This window comes from Siniperca chuatsi, linkage group LG21, assembly GCF_020085105.1.
Source record: "Siniperca chuatsi isolate FFG_IHB_CAS linkage group LG21, ASM2008510v1, whole genome shotgun sequence".
Lineage (NCBI taxonomy): Eukaryota > Metazoa > Chordata > Actinopteri > Centrarchiformes > Sinipercidae > Siniperca > Siniperca chuatsi.
Genome location: NC_058062.1, coordinates 7,830,142 through 7,849,125, shown reverse-complemented (window position 1 = coordinate 7,849,125; position 18,984 = coordinate 7,830,142). Strand labels below are relative to the sequence as shown.

The following is an 18,984-nucleotide window of genomic DNA, read 5'->3' as shown; positions in this document are numbered from 1 at the left end:
CAGATAATTACATAGCCAATTAGTGGATTCATTAGTGATAGTCTCTTTCTCTGCACACAAATCATCCAAGTCAACATTTGCACAGACAAAAACTGAACAGAAACTGTCGCCTGGTGCCTTATTGTCAGAACCTTGTTTTTTTCTTACAAGGACGTCTGGATTTGCACTGATAAGGTTGAGTAGAACAGTTTAAAAGCTGCTTGGTGAAGCCGGAAAGCCTCTTAAATAGGAAGCGCTCATAATTTGCCAATCTGGAAATATTAATACTATAATGCAACACATCAATATCACGGTGTAGGCTAAAGCAAGGATGAATGTGTTTAAGTATGACATAACAGAGCAGGAGAGGTGGATGGATGGTAATGTAGAAGGACAGATTTCAGACATACAGTATGGAGGAGCAAGTGCAAGTGAAAGTACGCACACATTCATGCACAAAAGCATTAATGTGGTTTTGAGCTGTGCTACCCCCCGAAGTAGTTAAAATTCCCATCGTTGTAGCAGCGGTTTGATGTAGTGGTACTCTCTTGAATGTGATGGCTGCAGAATGTTAACATCCAGAGTACCACAAATTAACAGCTGAAAAGAGGGAGTGACAGAGTGTAGTCGTGACGGTGATGGAGCCCACATTGCAGTATGGCGTAGCCAATAACCGATCAATATGTCATACAGTCCTGTCCAGCTTCCCGTTGAAAGAGCCGGCTTACTCTCTTTGGATCTCCTTCAGACCTGACTGAGTCCTTGTGTTCTCCAGTGCTGAATGCTAATTCGTCCACTGTGCCAGGGGCCCATGTGCACACTCTAACAGTCTCTAAAAAGCTGCTTAGGACGTCACAGAACGCTGCGCTCCATTTTTTTCCCCTAACCTCAATTTGGATGAGAGTGTTTTTAGTCCTTTGTGCAACAAAATCTACATAATTAATAAACTTTAATGCATCTTTGGGGTTTTGTGCAGGATTTGTGACAAATATGGATAATTCAACTCTCTCAGTATAGCTTTCTCTCATCCACACTGTAATAACTGTAGAAAACACAATGACAGCTCTATCTGGGCAACCATCCCCTATTCACGCATTTAGTGGGTTTTTGAAGGATGAAGACTGCCCTTCTCGTCATAGAACTGGGCGGTCATCTGGGACGAAGAATTGATGGATAGACCTTGAGAGGGCAGCTTCACAGAACTGCTGACGTATACAGCAACATGATTAATGTAAAGCCCTGTCTATATTTGGAAGCATGTGTAACAATTGTGGACTGGAGTTATTTTGTACGGGGTATATTTTCCTTTTTCTTTATACAACATATTTATTGCCCATTTTGGTTCAAAGAATAACATCCATGAAGTTATCAGTGTTTATTTAACAGTTTAAAAACCGACAAACACTGTATAAAGAAATCAAACATACAAAACTTGTAAAAATTGTCTTTTTAAAATGCAATTTGCAGTGCAAACTCTTTAGTTTAACAATTTGGTTTTCACTTAGAGTGACTCTGGTGCATAATCAGTAGCTCATTTGTATTTTCTCCCCCCTTTTCACTTTCTGTTAGTGGAATTTTTTATTTCTACATTGCAAGAGGACCTCCTTTCTTGTAAACTGTGGTGGTGGTGAGTCATCTTGCAATAGGAAACTTGGAACACATTTTGGTTATGTGGAGACATAAAAAAAAAACATATAAAGTACAGTATATATGATACAAATATTGTTTTGTGTGTCTGTGTAGGATTTATTCTGTGTGCTGCAGAATATCATGACAAGACTGTTTCAGCCCCACAACTTACAGATTGATTCTCTCAGTGATGCATCCAGGATCAAATAATGTGCTTTGGTTGTTTATAAATGGTATTAGCACATTGTTTTTCCAAATCTCCTAACAGCTGCTGTTTGCTTGCCTCTTAGAGAATGGTTCATGAGGCTAGGAAATGCTAATAAACAAAAACCAAGACCTTTTTACCCGTGGCTTAGTACAAGAGCGAGCAATGACAAGCAGCATTCGTGTCTTCCTTCGTTTGCTTTGGTGTGTGCTGTTGCAGAAGCCCTTAGTTAAGTGAGAGGACAAGCTGTCTGGAATTTCCCACTGTGAGAGCAGAATAAACAGACAGCACTGTGATTCACTTGCGGTCTTACATTGTGGCATTTTAAAAAGCTAACATCCCAACATGGCTCTGCTGTCTGTTTTGGATTCCTGGTGGACTGATCACATTTAATGTTAATGTTACTCTGCAGCACCAACTCTTCACTGATGGAGAAACTCACCCACACAGTGATGAACACTGACTGACACACATTCAACACCCAGCCTGGAAAATTAAGAAATACAAAAGGTTTAAAAAGTTGGTCTTATCACATTCGCTCAATGTGGCTGAGTCATTGATGCTATGTCTGACTTGGGTTGTTTGTCACGAGGTGCAGCAGTCGGGGCTGTGGGGCTCCTGATCACATAAAACTGAGTTATAACACCCCCAATAACATTGGATTACTGTAGTGTGGGCCAGAGTACAGTCAACAACACCTCTGAGGGATCCTCTGAGAGGTACTGAGGGAAGAAGGGTAGATAAAAAAACCTAGATGCTGTTGGAGATGAGGAGAGATAAAAAACAGATTAGTGGAAAATATAGAAAAGGGACAAAGTCATTGAGAGAACTGGATACCAGAAACAAAAGAACCAAGTGCTGACATAGAGGAGTCCTCGGCTTAAGAGTGTAGCAGAGTGTAAAGGGCTATACCCAAGGCAATAATAATGGTGTTGTGTGTGTGTGTGTGTGTGTGTGTGTGTGGATAGTTGGGTGTATGTGTGAAAATCTCAGTGAAGGTTGTTCAGGGTCGCTGATGTTCATTCTTGTGGTCTGCCTTCAGCTGAGGATCAAAGGAGGGCAAAACTCTGGAAACACATTTTGAGTTTCTTCTGATTTCGTGCGCTGCCTTCACTCTCACCCAGAGATGGACAGAGCTACATTCTACACTGTTTTCACATTCTCACATTGTCAACTACCTGGGTGCAGACCTAAGGTCAGGCATTTTGACTACTATTGCAGAGAATAATACAACACGAAAGTTTTTGTTTTGCGACATCTTACATATAAGAAAGTAGTTAAAACTATTTACCTTTGTCATTTGTCTCAGCACAGACCACTCTGTCTCCACAACTCACATCCATTGTGAGTGCGTCAGAGAGATTACCTAAACGATACTCAAGTGTCCTTAAATGAGGCAATCTGGACAGCCCTGCCTATCCATTATTGTTAGCGTCATGATTAGCTTGCAGCCATTTACTCAGCAAATCCATCCATCCTCTCTCTCTTGGTTCTCTAAACTCTCTTTCCCCTTGCACTTCTGTCAAGCTTTTCTTCCATTTTGTAAGTGTCTGCGTTTTCTAAGACCAGTTCTTATCGGCTCAACGTTTTCTTCGGGTTCCTCTTATCTGCGGCATAGCTCAGCCCTGCGGGATAGAGAGTTGTCCTGTGCGGAAGGTGGGGTATAATGAGACAGGTGCTTCTTCCTTAGCCACCCTCTCACACAGAGATACTAGCTTTATCCCTCTTCCACCAACTCTGTATCTCTGTGTAGTAGGGCTGTACCTAACGATTATTTCTTCAATTAGTCAATTAATCTAATTTATTGATTATTCTAAAGAATTTTTTATTCCTCGATTAATGTAATGTTAATCTACCAAAAGTAAATATCAAAAACTTGTCTCATCAATATGTCAATATTTTATTCAATCACTTTCTCTGCACACGCACACACACCGGCTTGCCCCGCCTCCCTCTTTCTATTTCTCTCTCCCTGTATGTGTCTGCTCTGTTTATGTTTTTGACAGCAGTATTTTTTAGAAAGTCGCCAAAGAAACACAACTCCAGTTTTGGATTTTTTCACCCCCGATTCCGTTTTCACATCAGCAGGTGAACCACGTGTGGAGGAGGCTTGTTGTTAATAACTTAGCCTATCGAATCGATATAAACCAACGTGGTAGTGAATGACATTGGCACCAACAGGTGCACTGACTAGCTTTTCCAAAACAACGGCATAAGTAGGCCTACATAAACAGGAGACACTCTCTCTTTCTGTTTCTCTGCAGAGCATGTGCGAGTGCGACTGACAGGAAACCGCGTGGGAGGGGTAGAGCGAGGGTGAGGTAGAGCGAGGGTGAGGTTTTTGTGCTGCAGCCTGTTCTCCAGGGGAATCCATGCTTTGACTAGGTGCAGCCATACTTCATTGCGACGCGCCAACACACGATATGCAAATAGATTTCTGTAATCGATGATGTTGATTACATCAATGAATCGCCACAGCCCTGCTGTGAGGGACAAGCTGTTTATGTGCAGTGTCTAAATAAGATCAGGCCCAAAAGGTCACACTTGTTTTTGCTGTCTTGTTGTTACAGTCTCTCTCTCCTTCACTCTCCCTCGCTGTCTCATCTCAGGATGCCCCAGTTGAAGACAGTAGCTTTGAGGTTGTTGAACCGGAACAAGGCAACGTTAATTAGCTGCAGTGTGAGAGCAATTCTAGGCAGTAGGCTGATCTCCACTTACTTAGCCCATAGCTAGACACCAATCACCCTCACCCACTCCCGATAGGTATTAATCTCATCTTTGCCTCCTTTGACCAGCCTACTGACACTGCCTTCACTCTGTCCCCACTATCTGGATTTCAGACCTCGTCCCACTGGCAGTTTAGTTAAAATCTCAGACTGGTTTGTCTAAAGAATTTTGATATTTTTGATTAGATAGATTTGGATTTCATATGGCATTCTTGTATTTAGGGTTTGGTAATATTACAATATATAACATGAAACAATATAAACTTGTCTACAGTAGATTTTGCCATACCATTTCAGTGATGTTGATAGGTTTTCAATGTAGTGAGTTCCCATGGCAAGGGAAACTGAGTGGTCCCCCAATAAAATTTGTGTTTTTTGGTAAATTGTAATGTTAAACTCGTGTTTGATGTTATATGGTTATAGTTATGGTTATTCATGTCTGTTGAAAATGTATCTGAAAATTAAACAAATAAAATCCCAAATCTGTATACACTGCAGACACAGCAGCTGACAGAAAGAGGAGGTCATATTATACTGAGAAACATTTTTTCTGGGTGAATAAATGTTAAAAAGGGAAGCTAAAGGGCAACGCTGCGCTTTCAAGTTTCATCAGGAGTCATAACATCATCAAGCACATCATGTTTAATTAGTAAAGTAGTTTAAAAACACGCACACAAAGGGCAAAATTTACTGCATACTGCCGTTAGAAAGTGAGTACAATTAGCTGATAATTAGCCTGATCAGCCACCATCAGTAATAAATACAAACACACATTATTGGACTGTAAACCATTAATCAAACCAAATGCTAACCGCAGTCAACGTCAGACAACCTTATCATACGTTAGCAGTTACCTAGTGTTTCTGTAGTGGTGATAAAACATTAAAAAATATAGGTTACATACAGTATTAGCAGTTTGAATAAAATTGATGCTCATTCCGGGAAAAATATTACGCCACACTCCCTTTAAGAAATATGACATTAACAATTCCTTACGTGTCCGGAAAAACACATAACTCATATGTCATATGTCGACAGTCTTCTTGTCAATTTGGCATCAATATAATCCATAAAGATAAATTGTATTTCCATACGTACATACTTTCCGTACTTCACATATTGGATTTTGTGCCTCAACTCGCTTTTAGTGGAAGAAGAATGTGGGAATAAGAGGCGAACATTTCAAAACTCATAACACTGTTAATTCACCATCTATCGTGTCTGTGTGTGAGACAGTATTTGAAGAGTTTTTTCTGTTGTTACCAAAGTAACTACCCAGTTTGCTGCTTCCCGTTTGGTGCTGGAGAGATACAGTATATGCGCAGATGGTAAGAAACAGGTTTTTTGACAGCAAGGTTTCCTTTGTTTATGTCTATGATTTCAACACAAATTTGTTGTTCACAATCTACGTTAGCATAATCGGGGGGAAAATATGATGCATCAACAGTGAGTTTACTGCGTCCTTTTGAATTTTAATGCATCAGACACACTATCCCTAATTGTCCCTGGGTGTCTTAGGCCATTATGGGATACTGCAATGTTGCAAATCAGTAAGCAGGACTGCTTCATGGCAATATTGGATTGGATTTAGATATTGGATTTTTCCACAAATATGCTGGGACACCTTTATTTGTCAGGTTTTTAATTCACTGAATCATCCCCATCTGGTTATTTTATCCATAAACAGATTATCAGTTATCATTATCTCAATCTGAAAAATACAACATACGTGACAGATGATTTTATTCACATTGCTCACTCCTACTTGTATTGTTAGAAAGAAAATGAGAGATAAAATACCTATCTGATGTGAGAGCATAGAATGACAAGCAAACCCTGTGAAGGGAGTCGAAGATGGGCGCTAGTTTTTGACTTCTTTGAGGCCACAGGTGGTCACACTTGGCTGCACAGTTCAGTTGTGCTCACTGGTTCTTAGAACCGGGACCTGCACTGGACCTGTGTATGTCAAAAAAGTGTAAATTGTTTTCTGTTGGTATACACCAGCAAATTGATGAGGAAAGTATTGGGAAACATGCTATGTATGGAGTCAACAGCAAAGTGCAAATCAGACCAATTGGGTTCGGAGGACAGGTGACATTTGAACTCAGATTCACACTTAAACAAACAAACTGAGTGTGAAAATTTGCTTAGGTTTGTGCATTGAACGATTCAAAGTGAGCCACTGAGTACCTTTTCTCCTGTTCTTTTTCACCACCTACAGCTACAATCCTGTAGAAACGGGTATACATACTGTAGATACCTTCAAGTACCATATAGCTTTAGAGGGGAGGATGCACAGGATTGCCTATGCATCTAACATCCTCATACAATAAAAATGGTACAGCATCTTCCAGGACAAAAACACTACAAGGCAGAGAGGAAATGTAAGAGGAAAAGGCATCAAGCAGAGGCAAGATGGTGGAGAAGAAAACAATTGGAGAGAGATAGATAGAAATTGAAAGATGCAGGACTGTGATAAGCGATGCTGTGGTTAAGAGCTGAGACATAGTAAGCATGGGGAGTGGGACAGAGGGAGGGAGAAAGGGAGGTGGAGGGATGTGGAAAGGGTGGAGAGCTGAATAAACATCGGGATGATTGAGTGTGATGGGGAGAGGTGGAGACAGAGCCTGTTTCCCAGATGCCTCGCTCTAAAGATAAAGGGAAAGAAGGAGCAGTGGTCCTCTCCAGGGAAATGCTCAGAGGAAGGAGAAGAGGAAGTGGGGAATAGGAAGAGGGGGCAAACAGGGGGCAAGTAGAGTTCTCCTGTAATACAAGCAGCAAAGAGCAGGACTGGGTGTTAAACAGCTGCAAAGAGATGGACAATATATTGTAGCCTTTGTTCCATAACCCATTATGGCCTGTAATGGCCAAATCATTTATTTGCTGATAGAGCATAATTGCACGTCAGAAGGTTTGACTAGTGGTAACTGAGCTAATAAATCTCAGATGATTTACTGCAACCACACGAACATGCACACACACAGCCACACACAGTCACAGTGGATCATTTAGTCTACACAAAAAGAAGGGAGTGTTATCCTATCTGCTTGCTGAATCACCATTCCCTCTCTACTGGAACATTAAGTAAACCAGCAGAGATGCTAATGCAATTACGGCGCACTTGCTCTGTACACAAATCAGAATAATTAAAAGGTCAAAGAGGACACAGTAAGCCATTAATATCTCATCTGTATGTATTTGTAGATGCTAAATTGCTTGGTGGGTAGAGAGTTGTTTTTCAAAGGTAGAGGATACGCTTTTTGTTTGCTTGTTTTTTACTTGTCCTTGTGAGGCATAAGCTCACTGCCTTAGCTTAATAACACACTTTCTGTGTGTCACTTATCCACATTGGCACAAATATAAACATTATGCACACAAACACACATATCCCACTCAACACATACATACATGTGCACTAGGGGTGTAACAGTAAGTGTATTTGTCCCAGTATGAGTATGTGTCCCAGTATCTGTATTCACCGGTACAAGACGTTCGGTTCAGTATGTGACTTCCTCGGTTTGGTACGCCCTGTGACCCAAACAATTACTGTCAAAATTGTTTATTTATGTCGACTACTCGCATGCGTGGAACAGAAATTCTAGAGCGTGTAGGTTTTGGCAGTGCACCAGTTGTTGTCTATCAGCAAGGTTAGTGAAGCTCATGTAGTGTCGCTGCCTCCGAACGGTAAACACAAATAAGAGACAAGAGCTGGAGGATCCTCCCATGACATTTGGATCCACTGTATGGGATCTGCATTATGGTTTCCCAGTTAGTTACAGCGAAAATGGACAACTTTTAGTGTGGAACTGTATGCCAACATTGTTCAACTGAAGTCTGTGGAAACACTACAAAAATCGAATTTACGACAGCATCACCTGAACATGTCAATTAGTGGAACGAGACAAAAACAGACTGGAAGGCGAGTCCTCCCCACAGCGTTCAGGCAGCCTCTCACTGTAGATTGAGACAATGCCAAATCAATAACTAATGCTATAGGAGTGTAAGCATATGGTCAAAGTGCTTGAGCCCTGCTACAATGTGCCTTCATGTGCCTATTTTAGTCAGTCTGTTGTGCCTGCACTGTATAAACGAGCGCAAGCTGCAGTTGTTCAGGAATTATCAACTGGTCAGAGTCTTACAATGGAGCATTACCGACATTTGTGTTATTTATTCTCATTCATTTTTTCTTATTGACAACATGCCAGTATTTGAGTGCATTAACTGTTACACAAAGAATTATGGCCAATGAGCCCCTGTTGAATGTTTCAAAATAAATGACAAAAATCGTATTTTTTGGTTTTCCCTGTTTTACCGAAAATGTACTGAACTGTGACCTCAAAACCGAGGTACATACCGAACCGTGAATTTTGTGTACTGTTACACTCCTAATGTGCACAGGTTGGTATGTAGTAAGTACTTAAAAGTGTGTGTGTGTGTGCATGTGTGTGAACTCTGTGGGGAGTAAAGCTGCGTGTTCAGCAGTTGTCAAGCCCTATGTGGCCATTGTTAACCTTGTACTGCTCAGCAGGTGTAGCTCTGCATAGTGCAAGATATCTGTGGGTGTCAGCCGCTGCTCTTCAGTCTATTGTACAGTAAAAGTGGTGGGTGGGCCTTCGTCTCACAATCACTCATGCTCAGGTAGAATGCAGCTAATGACAGATTTTTTGATGACGGTGAAAAAATGCATTGTAGATGTTCAGAGGAGAGACAGTAGTTCTTATACTTAAGTTTGGAGTGATCCTCTTTATCATTTGTTCATGAACTTGTAGCTGGTGTTCACTCCACATTAATGGAGCGCCATGGAGCAATGGGGCCCTGTTTTGTTTTTATCATGTACATGCAGGTGGGCAACACGATACACAGTCATGCCGCCTGTTTCCTGCTACCCTTCTGACTACTCGGTGGGATAACATGCAAAGAGACAAAGTGATGGGCCAACATAGTTATTCAAGAAGACTGCAAGCTAGTAAAAATGATGTAAACAATGCAGGATTTAAAATATTTCAAATATCAGCTTTGCAAATGTTCATGTTGAAGGAAATGCATTAAACATGTTTATCAGGCCTCAAGGATACACAAAATGTGTTTTGGTGAGTAACACTGAATGTAAACATAACTTGTCCACAGGGCATCAGTCATCTAATTTAATTTCTTCTGTGTGGTCTGTTGGGATTCACAATGGTTAAAGGGGGGCACCCACTTGTGTAGGTGCGATCAATTAATTATGGCTAGCAGAATTATCAAAGATAATCATAAATAACTTAAAATAATGAATAAAGTCCTTGGGGGCACCACTCTTCTTAAAGAGAAATGATAGTCAATTAATTGATTAGGTCTCATAAAATACACTAAACTATCAATTTGGAACTTAATTAAATTAATAACTATAACCAAAATTACCATTAATAGCTAACAGGTTGAAGGATTTTGAGTTCAACATAGAAGAGGTTGGCAAATTACTCTTGTGCAACATTAAAGAGCCCACCATAATTATACACAAGCATGTATTAAAGATAATAAAGCAAAACACACAAAATGAAGACTAACTCTGAGTACACTAATCTATACAGAACAAAGGGTGTGTGTGTGTGTGTGTGTGTGTGCGTGCGTGCGTGTGCACGCGCACAGGTCAAGGTGCACACCAAAATGATTGTCTGGATGTTTCTTTATTCTGCCTCTGTATGTCCAACGTGGTCAGAAACAGAGGAACATGTGCAGCGGGAGCTTTAAAGTTACTCTCATGGTTGTCATGAAGGCACCTCTCAAAACTAGAGGTGTACGTGTATAATCTGTGTAGGATAACGGTGCCAAGTTAAAAGGAGTTAGTTAGCATGCAAAGACTGTCTGTGTGGAGCATAACATAAACTAAGATCAACTTAGTGGTTGCTCAGAACTACGGTTACAATAATAACCTCATGTTAATTATGGAAAAGATCACAACAATAAAACCTCAATGAAAACATATCAGTAACATCACATGTACAAATGTTAAACAGTCCTTTGCTTAGCTATATACACTGTTACTCAATGCACTGCACAGTTGTTACATTACCCGTCCGTGGGAGGGAAAGAGAGGTGGCTTTGGTGCTGCTGTTAGTTGGCGGTCAGTCTGTTGTAGACGAGCCAAACTGGGAAGAATTATGGTTCTGCTGTGGAAGCATCTTTTCCTGTGCAATGTCCGCTTGTAGAGATCGGAGGAAGCCGGTCGCTCCGCCTGTGGTTGTCTTTACAGAGTTAACAGCTCGACGTTAACTTGCTTTGTGCTCCTTTTAGCATGTGAAGTTAGCTGGCAGGCTTTGTGTGTAGCAGCCGTTTGCACTAAACTTTGTTGCAGAGATCTAATAGGCCTTCACAGCGCTTTAGTAGATCAAGAGACTTTGGTTCTGTGTTTCTGCTCCGAGCAGATTACACGGCGAAGCCAGGAGGAGAGAGTTCAGTTGAGTGTCTGCTGGTGAGCATGCTACTCTGAGACAGCCACGGCCGTCTGCCGCAGTGAAGGATTCCAGGAGAAAGACAGAACAAATGATTGCTGACCTTTTTATTGACCTGGTGACATCCGGAGAACAGGTCAGACTGGCCAGTGCTGCATTCAATGGCTCTCAGGATTGTGGGACAAAAGAGAATGCAGTCTCCTAACAAAACTTCAGTTAACAATCACCCAAATAAATGAATTCATCTGTGGAATCCCAACAGATCATTGTTTTGTCGGAATCAATTTGAATAATTAATATGAGGTTTTGCATACATTTGCCATATTACAATATTTATCATTATTGGAAGATTTTGAAATATTAGATCTGATGAATGTGTAATAGTGTGATTTCCAACCATCCACAGAGCCCAGTGACTTAACAAAAACACAGATTGGCAAAAAGTCATAGTTGAGCATTAAGCGTGAACCTAGCCTTACACATAGACACACACACACTCACTCTAAGAAGATTCTCTCTCCCTGCAGAGATTCGTTCCCTGCAATGCTTTCTGTAGGGGGTCTTCATCTTGAGGGCTGCCTTGACCTCTCACTGCTTTTTATGAAGGCCTCTCAGGTGCAGAGCTGGACTGAATCTAACATGTTAATTAAACATCATCACTATCTCAGAGGAGCAGAAAGCAAAGCCTTTGCCTTCATACACCTCAAACTTTTTCCATAGTTGTTAGTCAGTGTGGTTTCTGAGAGTTGCTGAGTGTTGACATGGACCTAAGCCCAGGCCCACTGGTGTTAATTACCGCACCATTCCTCTTGCCTCCCCAGCCTGTGATTGGCTATCTTTATCTGAGCAAGGAAACACCCTGGGGACTGTGTGTGTATATACACCGCTTTGATGGGGCTCTTTTTATTAGAGCGGATCGAGATGCAGAGATTGACGATCTCTACTATTCCTGTGGGCTGCATGGAGTCAGCTCTGCTAGTATAGATTTTGGAGATGGATGAAATTGAATTTAAAGACTCTCTCTCAGGTTACGACGAGAGAAGGAAGGAAGTAGGTGGGGAGGGAGAAGTAGAGGCAGATGGAGAAAGGGGGAGGATGATGAGCGGAGGACGGGGGAAGCAGGCAGGGAGCGGAGGTGTTGCCGGGGTGACAGGAGAGAAGGATGAAGTGGGACGTGCCAGTGGAGCGTCAGTAATCTGCTGCTCTGGCTGGCTGACATGACAGTCAAACACACACACACATGCACGCATACACATGCACCCCTGCTCAATCCATGGCCCCCAGCACACAACCAGTGTACACAGTTCCACAGTCAGTGGCCAGCAGGAGGTGGCCAGTCTACAAGGTGTTTAAAGGCCACAGCGAGCGATGTTTTTTTGTGCTGCCCTACTAGCTTGGCACAACCACTCAGATGGATATAATGAGGGAAATGGAGAGAGAGCAGCGAACAAGAGAGACAGCCAGGGACACACAATCAGAAAGAGAGAAAAGAGACAATGTTCAGAACTGGCAGCCTTCTCTCTCTCACTCTCTTGCTTTCTGTATCTCTCTCCCTCGCTGTGTTTCTTCCCATACTCTATACTCCTCCTCTCTACCACCATCACCACCACCATCCTTTTGTCCCTCCCTGCCTTTCCTCTTTGATTTTTTCTTTGAACACAATATTCTGCCTAAGCCAGTGTCCCAGTGTGGTGGCGACGACTGGGGGTGAATGAGGAGATGGGTAGAGGGATGGAATGACCCAGACTAAAAAAAGAGAGTGAGGGATAGAGGGCTAAAAGGAGCACGGATGGAGAATGCTGGGAAACCCGCAGGTGGGCAATTGGAGTGGTCCCCTCTCCCCTCTTCCCTCTTTTGTATGTGCCAGTCATATTTGTTTTTGTCTTTTCTCCTTTCCCCCTCTCACTTTGTTTTTAAGGCATCCTTTTAGCTGGTGCATTTGCTTGGATGCTTGTGGTATTTAATCTTGATAACCTGCAGCATTGAGGGACCCTCTGGATCTGTGTTTGTGTATTTGTGGTTGTTGTCATGAGAGTCACGTAGCTCTGCTGTCTGCTTCTGCCTGCCTCCTGTATGTTCAAAGGCTGTGGAGCTCAGAGGCTCCTCCAGGACTCAAGCTGCTGCTGCTGCTGCTACCGCTGCTTCATTCATGACAAGCTTCTTCACAAACTCTGTCATGACTCCCTGTGCATCCTTTGGGACTTTTTAAGTCATTTGTAGCCAGTCAGTTTTAGTTCATTTGATTTCTATTGTTGCTTCTGCTGCCACGCTGATTCGTATTTGCGAGATCGAAAATGTTTTTGTTGTTGTTGAAGCTTATTTGGATTTACTGTTTAGCTTCTCTGTGAGGGCTCCTGCTATCCCTTATATATCAAACACTTCTGTTACCAAGGAGATGTCAGCATGGCAAAATAAAAGCCCTCAGTCATTCAGTGTTGCCACTCCCTTTTCCAATTATGCTTCATTTTCATTTCCCTGTCCGTCTGCTGTCTGCTCATATTAAGTGACATTGTATGATCTGGGGGAACTAGTTGGATGATGTTACCAGGCCAGCTGGGCCAGCTAGACTGGTTATTCTTCATAATTACACCACTCTAATGACCTCAGTGACAGCATGTATGTGTGTAAGTGTGTTGTCGGGTGACCACGATGCTCACAGAGCGACTAGGACACTGACAAGCAACTGGGATTTTTCTTGCTAGATATTACTTCATGATAACCTCGGACAAAGAGGACTGTAGTGAGTTGCTAACACACCGCCTTCACACTCCAACACAGCAATATGACAGTAATGGGTGTGTGCAGGAGTGTTTTTGTGTGTGCCTGTGTGTTGGAGTTCTCATTAGCCCACAGGGTTTTGAGTCAATAGAGGCCAACACCTCTCCTCCCCTCTTTTGTCTTCCCCTTCACAGCACCGAATCGCAAATTAGGATGTGCGCGTATGTGTGTATGCAGTGTGTATATGTGTGCATCTGCGTGTGTATATATATTTCAAGTGTGCATGTGCCGGTATGTAAGAAACCTGTGCAGTGATTCTTGATTTACTACTTGGCCTTCTCTTTGTCTCTTGTATTGTTGCTTCTCTAGAAGAATCTTTTCCCCCTGTAAATTAGTCAAGTGAACCTCCAGAGTTAAAACTATTTTTTATTCATCGTGCCCTTGGTTCGATCTCATCACTGAATAGGGAGTTAATGTGTGTGTGTGTGCGCCCGTGTGTGTGTGTGTGTGTACGAGCTTGTGTGTGCATTTAATCTATGCCACGAGGATGCAGGGTTCACAGAGTCATACCATCTAACACACACACACTCAGAGGTTTACCCTTTTAGCAAAGCAGCAGCTTCAGAGATTAAAACAAGGTGAACTCTCCCTGCGTAATGACTTTCCTCATCCACCTCTTCTAAACACACCTACACTCTATTGTCTTCATAAAATGAGTTTAAAGGATTTAACACAGCTAGAGAAAAAGCAGTGAGCAGAGAAAAGTGAGAAGCTGATATTTGTGTTTGTGCTGGGATTTCTCATGTCTGTGGAGTAGATGCTTGTATGCTCTATGATGGATCATAGACAATATGTACTCTATGTAGTCTTTAGTCTATAAAAGTCAGAAAATACACATCACAATTTCCCAGAGCCCAAAGTGATGTCTTCATATTGCTTGTTTTGTCTGACCAAAACTTGAAAATACAAAGATATTCTGTTTACAATGATATAAAATACAGAAAAGCCGCCATTTCTGACATTGAATAAGCAGGAAACAGTGAATGGTTGGTATTTTTCCTTTTGAAAAACAATTAATCGATTATCAAAAATGTTAATGCTTAATTTTCGATCACAAAATTATTTAAGCACTAGTAAACTGCTTGAGATAACTTCTCAACACATGCTGTACAAATAACATCAATACAATTCAATACAAAGCCTAAATGATTGTTATTTATGTGGAAACAAGTAAACTTTAAAAGATGCATCTCTTCTTAGCTCTGCTTTTCTCCAGGCGAGGGTTGAATTTGAAAGATCTGCACTGTTTGTCACTACCATGGAGAAGAGAAGTGAGATGTGAGGGTGAAATTGGTCGTGAAGAGAGAGGAGAGAGAAGATGATGAAGGGATGTGGCAGTATTTCTGAGAGTTCCATCTTACCCTCAAAGTGATGTTTCCCTTTGATATATTTTCTTTTTCCTGTGCAGTCACATTGACACAACACGAACAGTTGACCTCTGGCATTAGCTCTCTGTGGGGATTCACCACGCAATCTATCAGCAACAGCAATTTTCTTGAAATATTGTTTTACTTCTGCTGCCAACACAAATGTTCTAATGCATGATGTTCTTATTAGTACATGCGTTGCACACATTAACAACATCATTAGGTTTAAATGATAATGTAAATGAACATTGTCCTGTAGTGATGATACAATTCTAATGTTATTATAGCAACACTAACATGATACTTCATTGATTTTTATCAGGAAGCACTGACCAGTGACTGTCTTGCTCAAAGAAAATTCACCAGGTTGAATATTTGCCAATAGTGGGGTTTGAACCCAGGTTCTCTTGTTGAAGTACAGGCCTTCAACTCGCTATTTCACTCTTCTGTCCAAGAAAACGTGACACAGAACTCACAGAAGGACATGTTTGCTGTAAGCAATTATGCCACATACAAAATAACTTCTAAATCTAAATCTCTAGTGTCTAAAACACCTCAAAGCAAAACCAACCTTTCTTAAACAGGGAATTATGATAATTTAGATTATGTTTAGCTAAAAAACTTTGTTTCTGAAAATAATCTGATATGATAGCCACAATAATGAAAACTGAAAAGGACTTTCATGCTCAGAATTACAGCAAAACACACAAGTTCCCAAATGTTTTCAAATCAACAAAATACTGTCCTTTTGAAGACTCAAAAATACAGTATTTACAGTAGACATTGTTCATTCATGAAAAAAGAACCCGTCCTAGTTTTTCTTAATGTCTTTACAATCTCAATCATGTCTTCCCGTCCTTTTGGTCATTATTCATGAAATATGAAGACCAGTTGTAGACTCAGTTATTTCTTTGTGAGCTCTTTGTGATGATCAGAGAGACAAAATAAAAACGTAAAGTGCAGTAAAGTGTGCCATGACTTGCTCTTAGTCAGCAGAATTTTTGCAGCCTAACAACTTAACTTACTCTTGTTATAATAATGGTTGCATATACCATTATTATTTCTGTCACTGGTGTTTTAATGTATGGAAAATTGTAAATTGAAAATTGTAAATGTATGTCTATATAGATAAGACGGTGTAGTGGAACTATATAGATAAAGCCACTTACCAGGGGAAATCAGATATCACTAGACTAGGTGGCAGTGAGGACTAAGGGGACCAGACTGATCATTAAACCAGTCATTACTAATGATCAGTTAGTTTAAAGCTGCTTGATGTTGGTTATTTACTGATGGCTTCAGGTCATGATTGAGCCGTGGCTCTGAGCCTCTTTCATTAATTCCCTGGGCTCAGTGACAGCTTTATGTCCCGATGATCCAGTGTAGCAGGGCCAAAAGGCCTTGCTGAGGTCAGTGGGGGAGGGCACCAGGGGGGCATAGGTTTTGGAGGATCCGTGCTGATGCTTAGGGAGACTGGATTTGTGGAGCTTGAAATAGTTTGTGTGTGGCAGGAGGTGGTGGTAGGGGGTGTCATGAGGGCAAAGCTGTAGCTAGAGGTGCCATCTATAGACAGAGAAAATGGAGCATTTGTGCACATCTGCTCCAACTGGCCAGAGGGTGAGAGGAACAGCAGGTCAGAAACAGAATATAACCAGATGGCAGCTCCAGATGAGAGTGGTTAGAGTGTTTTTTTTCTAATTAAAGGCAGTGAGAGTGTTGCATTTTTAGGGGCTGTAAGGATGCAAATAAGAGCAGAGCAAGTCTAAGATAGACAAGAGACAAAAAAGTTGGAGAACATGCCGTGAGTGACTGACATGCTTTTAAGCAAGAACTGGAAATATCTCAAAGACGTCTAGCGAAGCATGAAGAGCTCTAGAACTCTGAGAGAAAGTGAAAAGGCGGCCAAAAAGAAGCTGGGACAGTAAGACAGAATGGAGGGAGATTTTGCTTTTGAAAATTTAAAAACAGCCATGTTTTTCAAAGGATAACTTAAGGTCATTTTGACGTAAGTGTCAGGTGCACATATGGAAGAGTCAGGTCAAACAGGCTGGAGTGAGAGAGACAGTAGATGGGGGTTGCTGACTGATAAAATAGCGTCCTTGCTTTTGGGAGATTCGTCTGTTTGTCAATCCGTCCGTCATCCAGGAGTTCTCTGGTGAGATTAATGTCCTGCCATCAAATCCTAGACTCCCTCCTGTCAAACACACGCTCCAAAGCCTATTTATAACGAGACGCCCACTCACAAACACTAATGAGTCTCTGGGTGACAAATGGATTTAGAGGACACCTCGCACATCCCGTCTTCCTCCGCACTGCTCCCATCACTCATCCAGCCTCTGGCCCCAATGCCCACTTTTTCCTTAAATTTTTTTCCCTCTCACCGCATTTGCCTGTGTCCAAACATCCTCCTGGCCCACTTCTCCCTGCTCTTCCTCCAGCTTTCCCTTGGTTTTCAACACTCACCTTAAACCATCAATTTGTCTCCTCTTCACCAACCTCTTTCTGCCACCCTCTGCATTCTGTCTGTTGCTTTCTAAGTGTCATCTACCTCTATTCTTAGCCCCTCTCTTTCAGTAGCTGCCTTTGTCTTCCTCTCTGTCAATCTCAATCTCTCACTGTCTCTCAGTTAGTTGTGAGTCAGTGCCAGTGCTTACTGGATTAGCCATGGGCTGCCAAGTGCTCTGAGGCTCTGGGGCAGAACACTTAACAATTGTCAGATTTGAATTTCATTCAGCCAGCAGGTGGCAAGAAGAAAGGGGAGGAACTATCACTGAAATAGAGACATTTCTTGATGTCTCCATTTATATTAAATGGTGCTTTATTGTCGGTTGTTAAAGAGCTATAGGCCCCCACAGGAGTCCTGCTTTAGCTCCAAATGCTAGCTAGTCTATGTCTGTGTCCAGATAGGCAGCTTTCCCATAGATGTGATTGGCAGCATGAGGCCTGAAGATTGAAGGAAAGCATCCAATCAGAATTCCCCTAGGACTCATAAATGTCATTTTAACTTGTGTAAATGTTATTTGGTTCTCTGAGTATCATTGTCTAGGAAATGTTAACGTGTCTGCATCAGAGCCCCGCAGCTATTGATCCCATCATGCATACAGTATGTAACTAAAAACATACCAGCAGGAACATTGTGGGAGACATTGTCACAGCTTGTCACGGCCTCACCAGCCTGTAATCACCCACACCTGCTCCCAGTTACACTCCTGCTCTCCATTAGCCCCAATCACAGCCAGTATATAAGCACACCACTCACCTCAGTATGTGTCTGACCATGTTCACATGTAGGACTCTACATGCCACGTGGCAATCTAACCCCAGTGCCTACTTTACCCCAGTGATCTTCATTCTCCAGCGATCCCCTTCCTCAACGCTTCCGTCTCTCCATACCCACTCTCTCTGGCTGTATTCCAAAAGTGCACTCTTGTTCATCTCTGTGTCCCCTGCCTGTCTGTACCGTAACAGAGATTCATGATCGTAGCATTTAGAAATTAAAAGTGATACATCATTTAGTCATTATGGAATCAAAAAGTGCATTTTGATCAAACCTTTCTTGATGTTTGATTGCTTTTATGGGTCTCCTGTAAAGTTAAATCAACCAAGGGAAAGGAAAAGCTTGTGTTAAATGTTTTTCTGATTTCCTGACATCACTTAAGTAAAAAACAAAGCAAAGTAACCAAATTGCCTCTGGATACATTTGAACTTCTCTCTTTTTTTGGTTTGATTGATTTTTGACTGCTGCAGTTGAAGAAAAGTTTTGAAGTCACAGAAACATTTGCTAATCCTTGTCCTGCTGTGGTAAGCCATTTGGGAGTGAGCTGAGACATCGAGGTTAGTCTGGAAGGGGACAGAAACTTTCAAATCTG

General features: G+C 41.7%; 1 protein-coding gene across 15 annotated transcripts in view; it reads left to right on the top strand.

The window, feature by feature from the left end:
* The window catches only part of si:ch211-278a6.1 (SRC kinase signaling inhibitor 1), a 104,532-nt gene that overhangs the window by 27,742 nt on the left and 57,806 nt on the right, over positions 1-18,984 (top strand). For 3 of the 15 annotated variants that reach the window (XM_044180184.1, XM_044180194.1, XM_044180181.1), the window contains exon 1: positions 12,745-12,784. The exons of the other annotated variants lie outside the window; for them this stretch is intronic. In XM_044180184.1, the coding sequence (XP_044036119.1) occupies positions 12,760-12,784 (25 nt within the window). In that variant the 5' untranslated portion in view covers positions 12,745-12,759. Of the gene's footprint in view, positions 1-12,744; positions 12,785-18,984 lie in introns of those variants that run through there. 15 annotated transcript variants of the gene reach the window in all.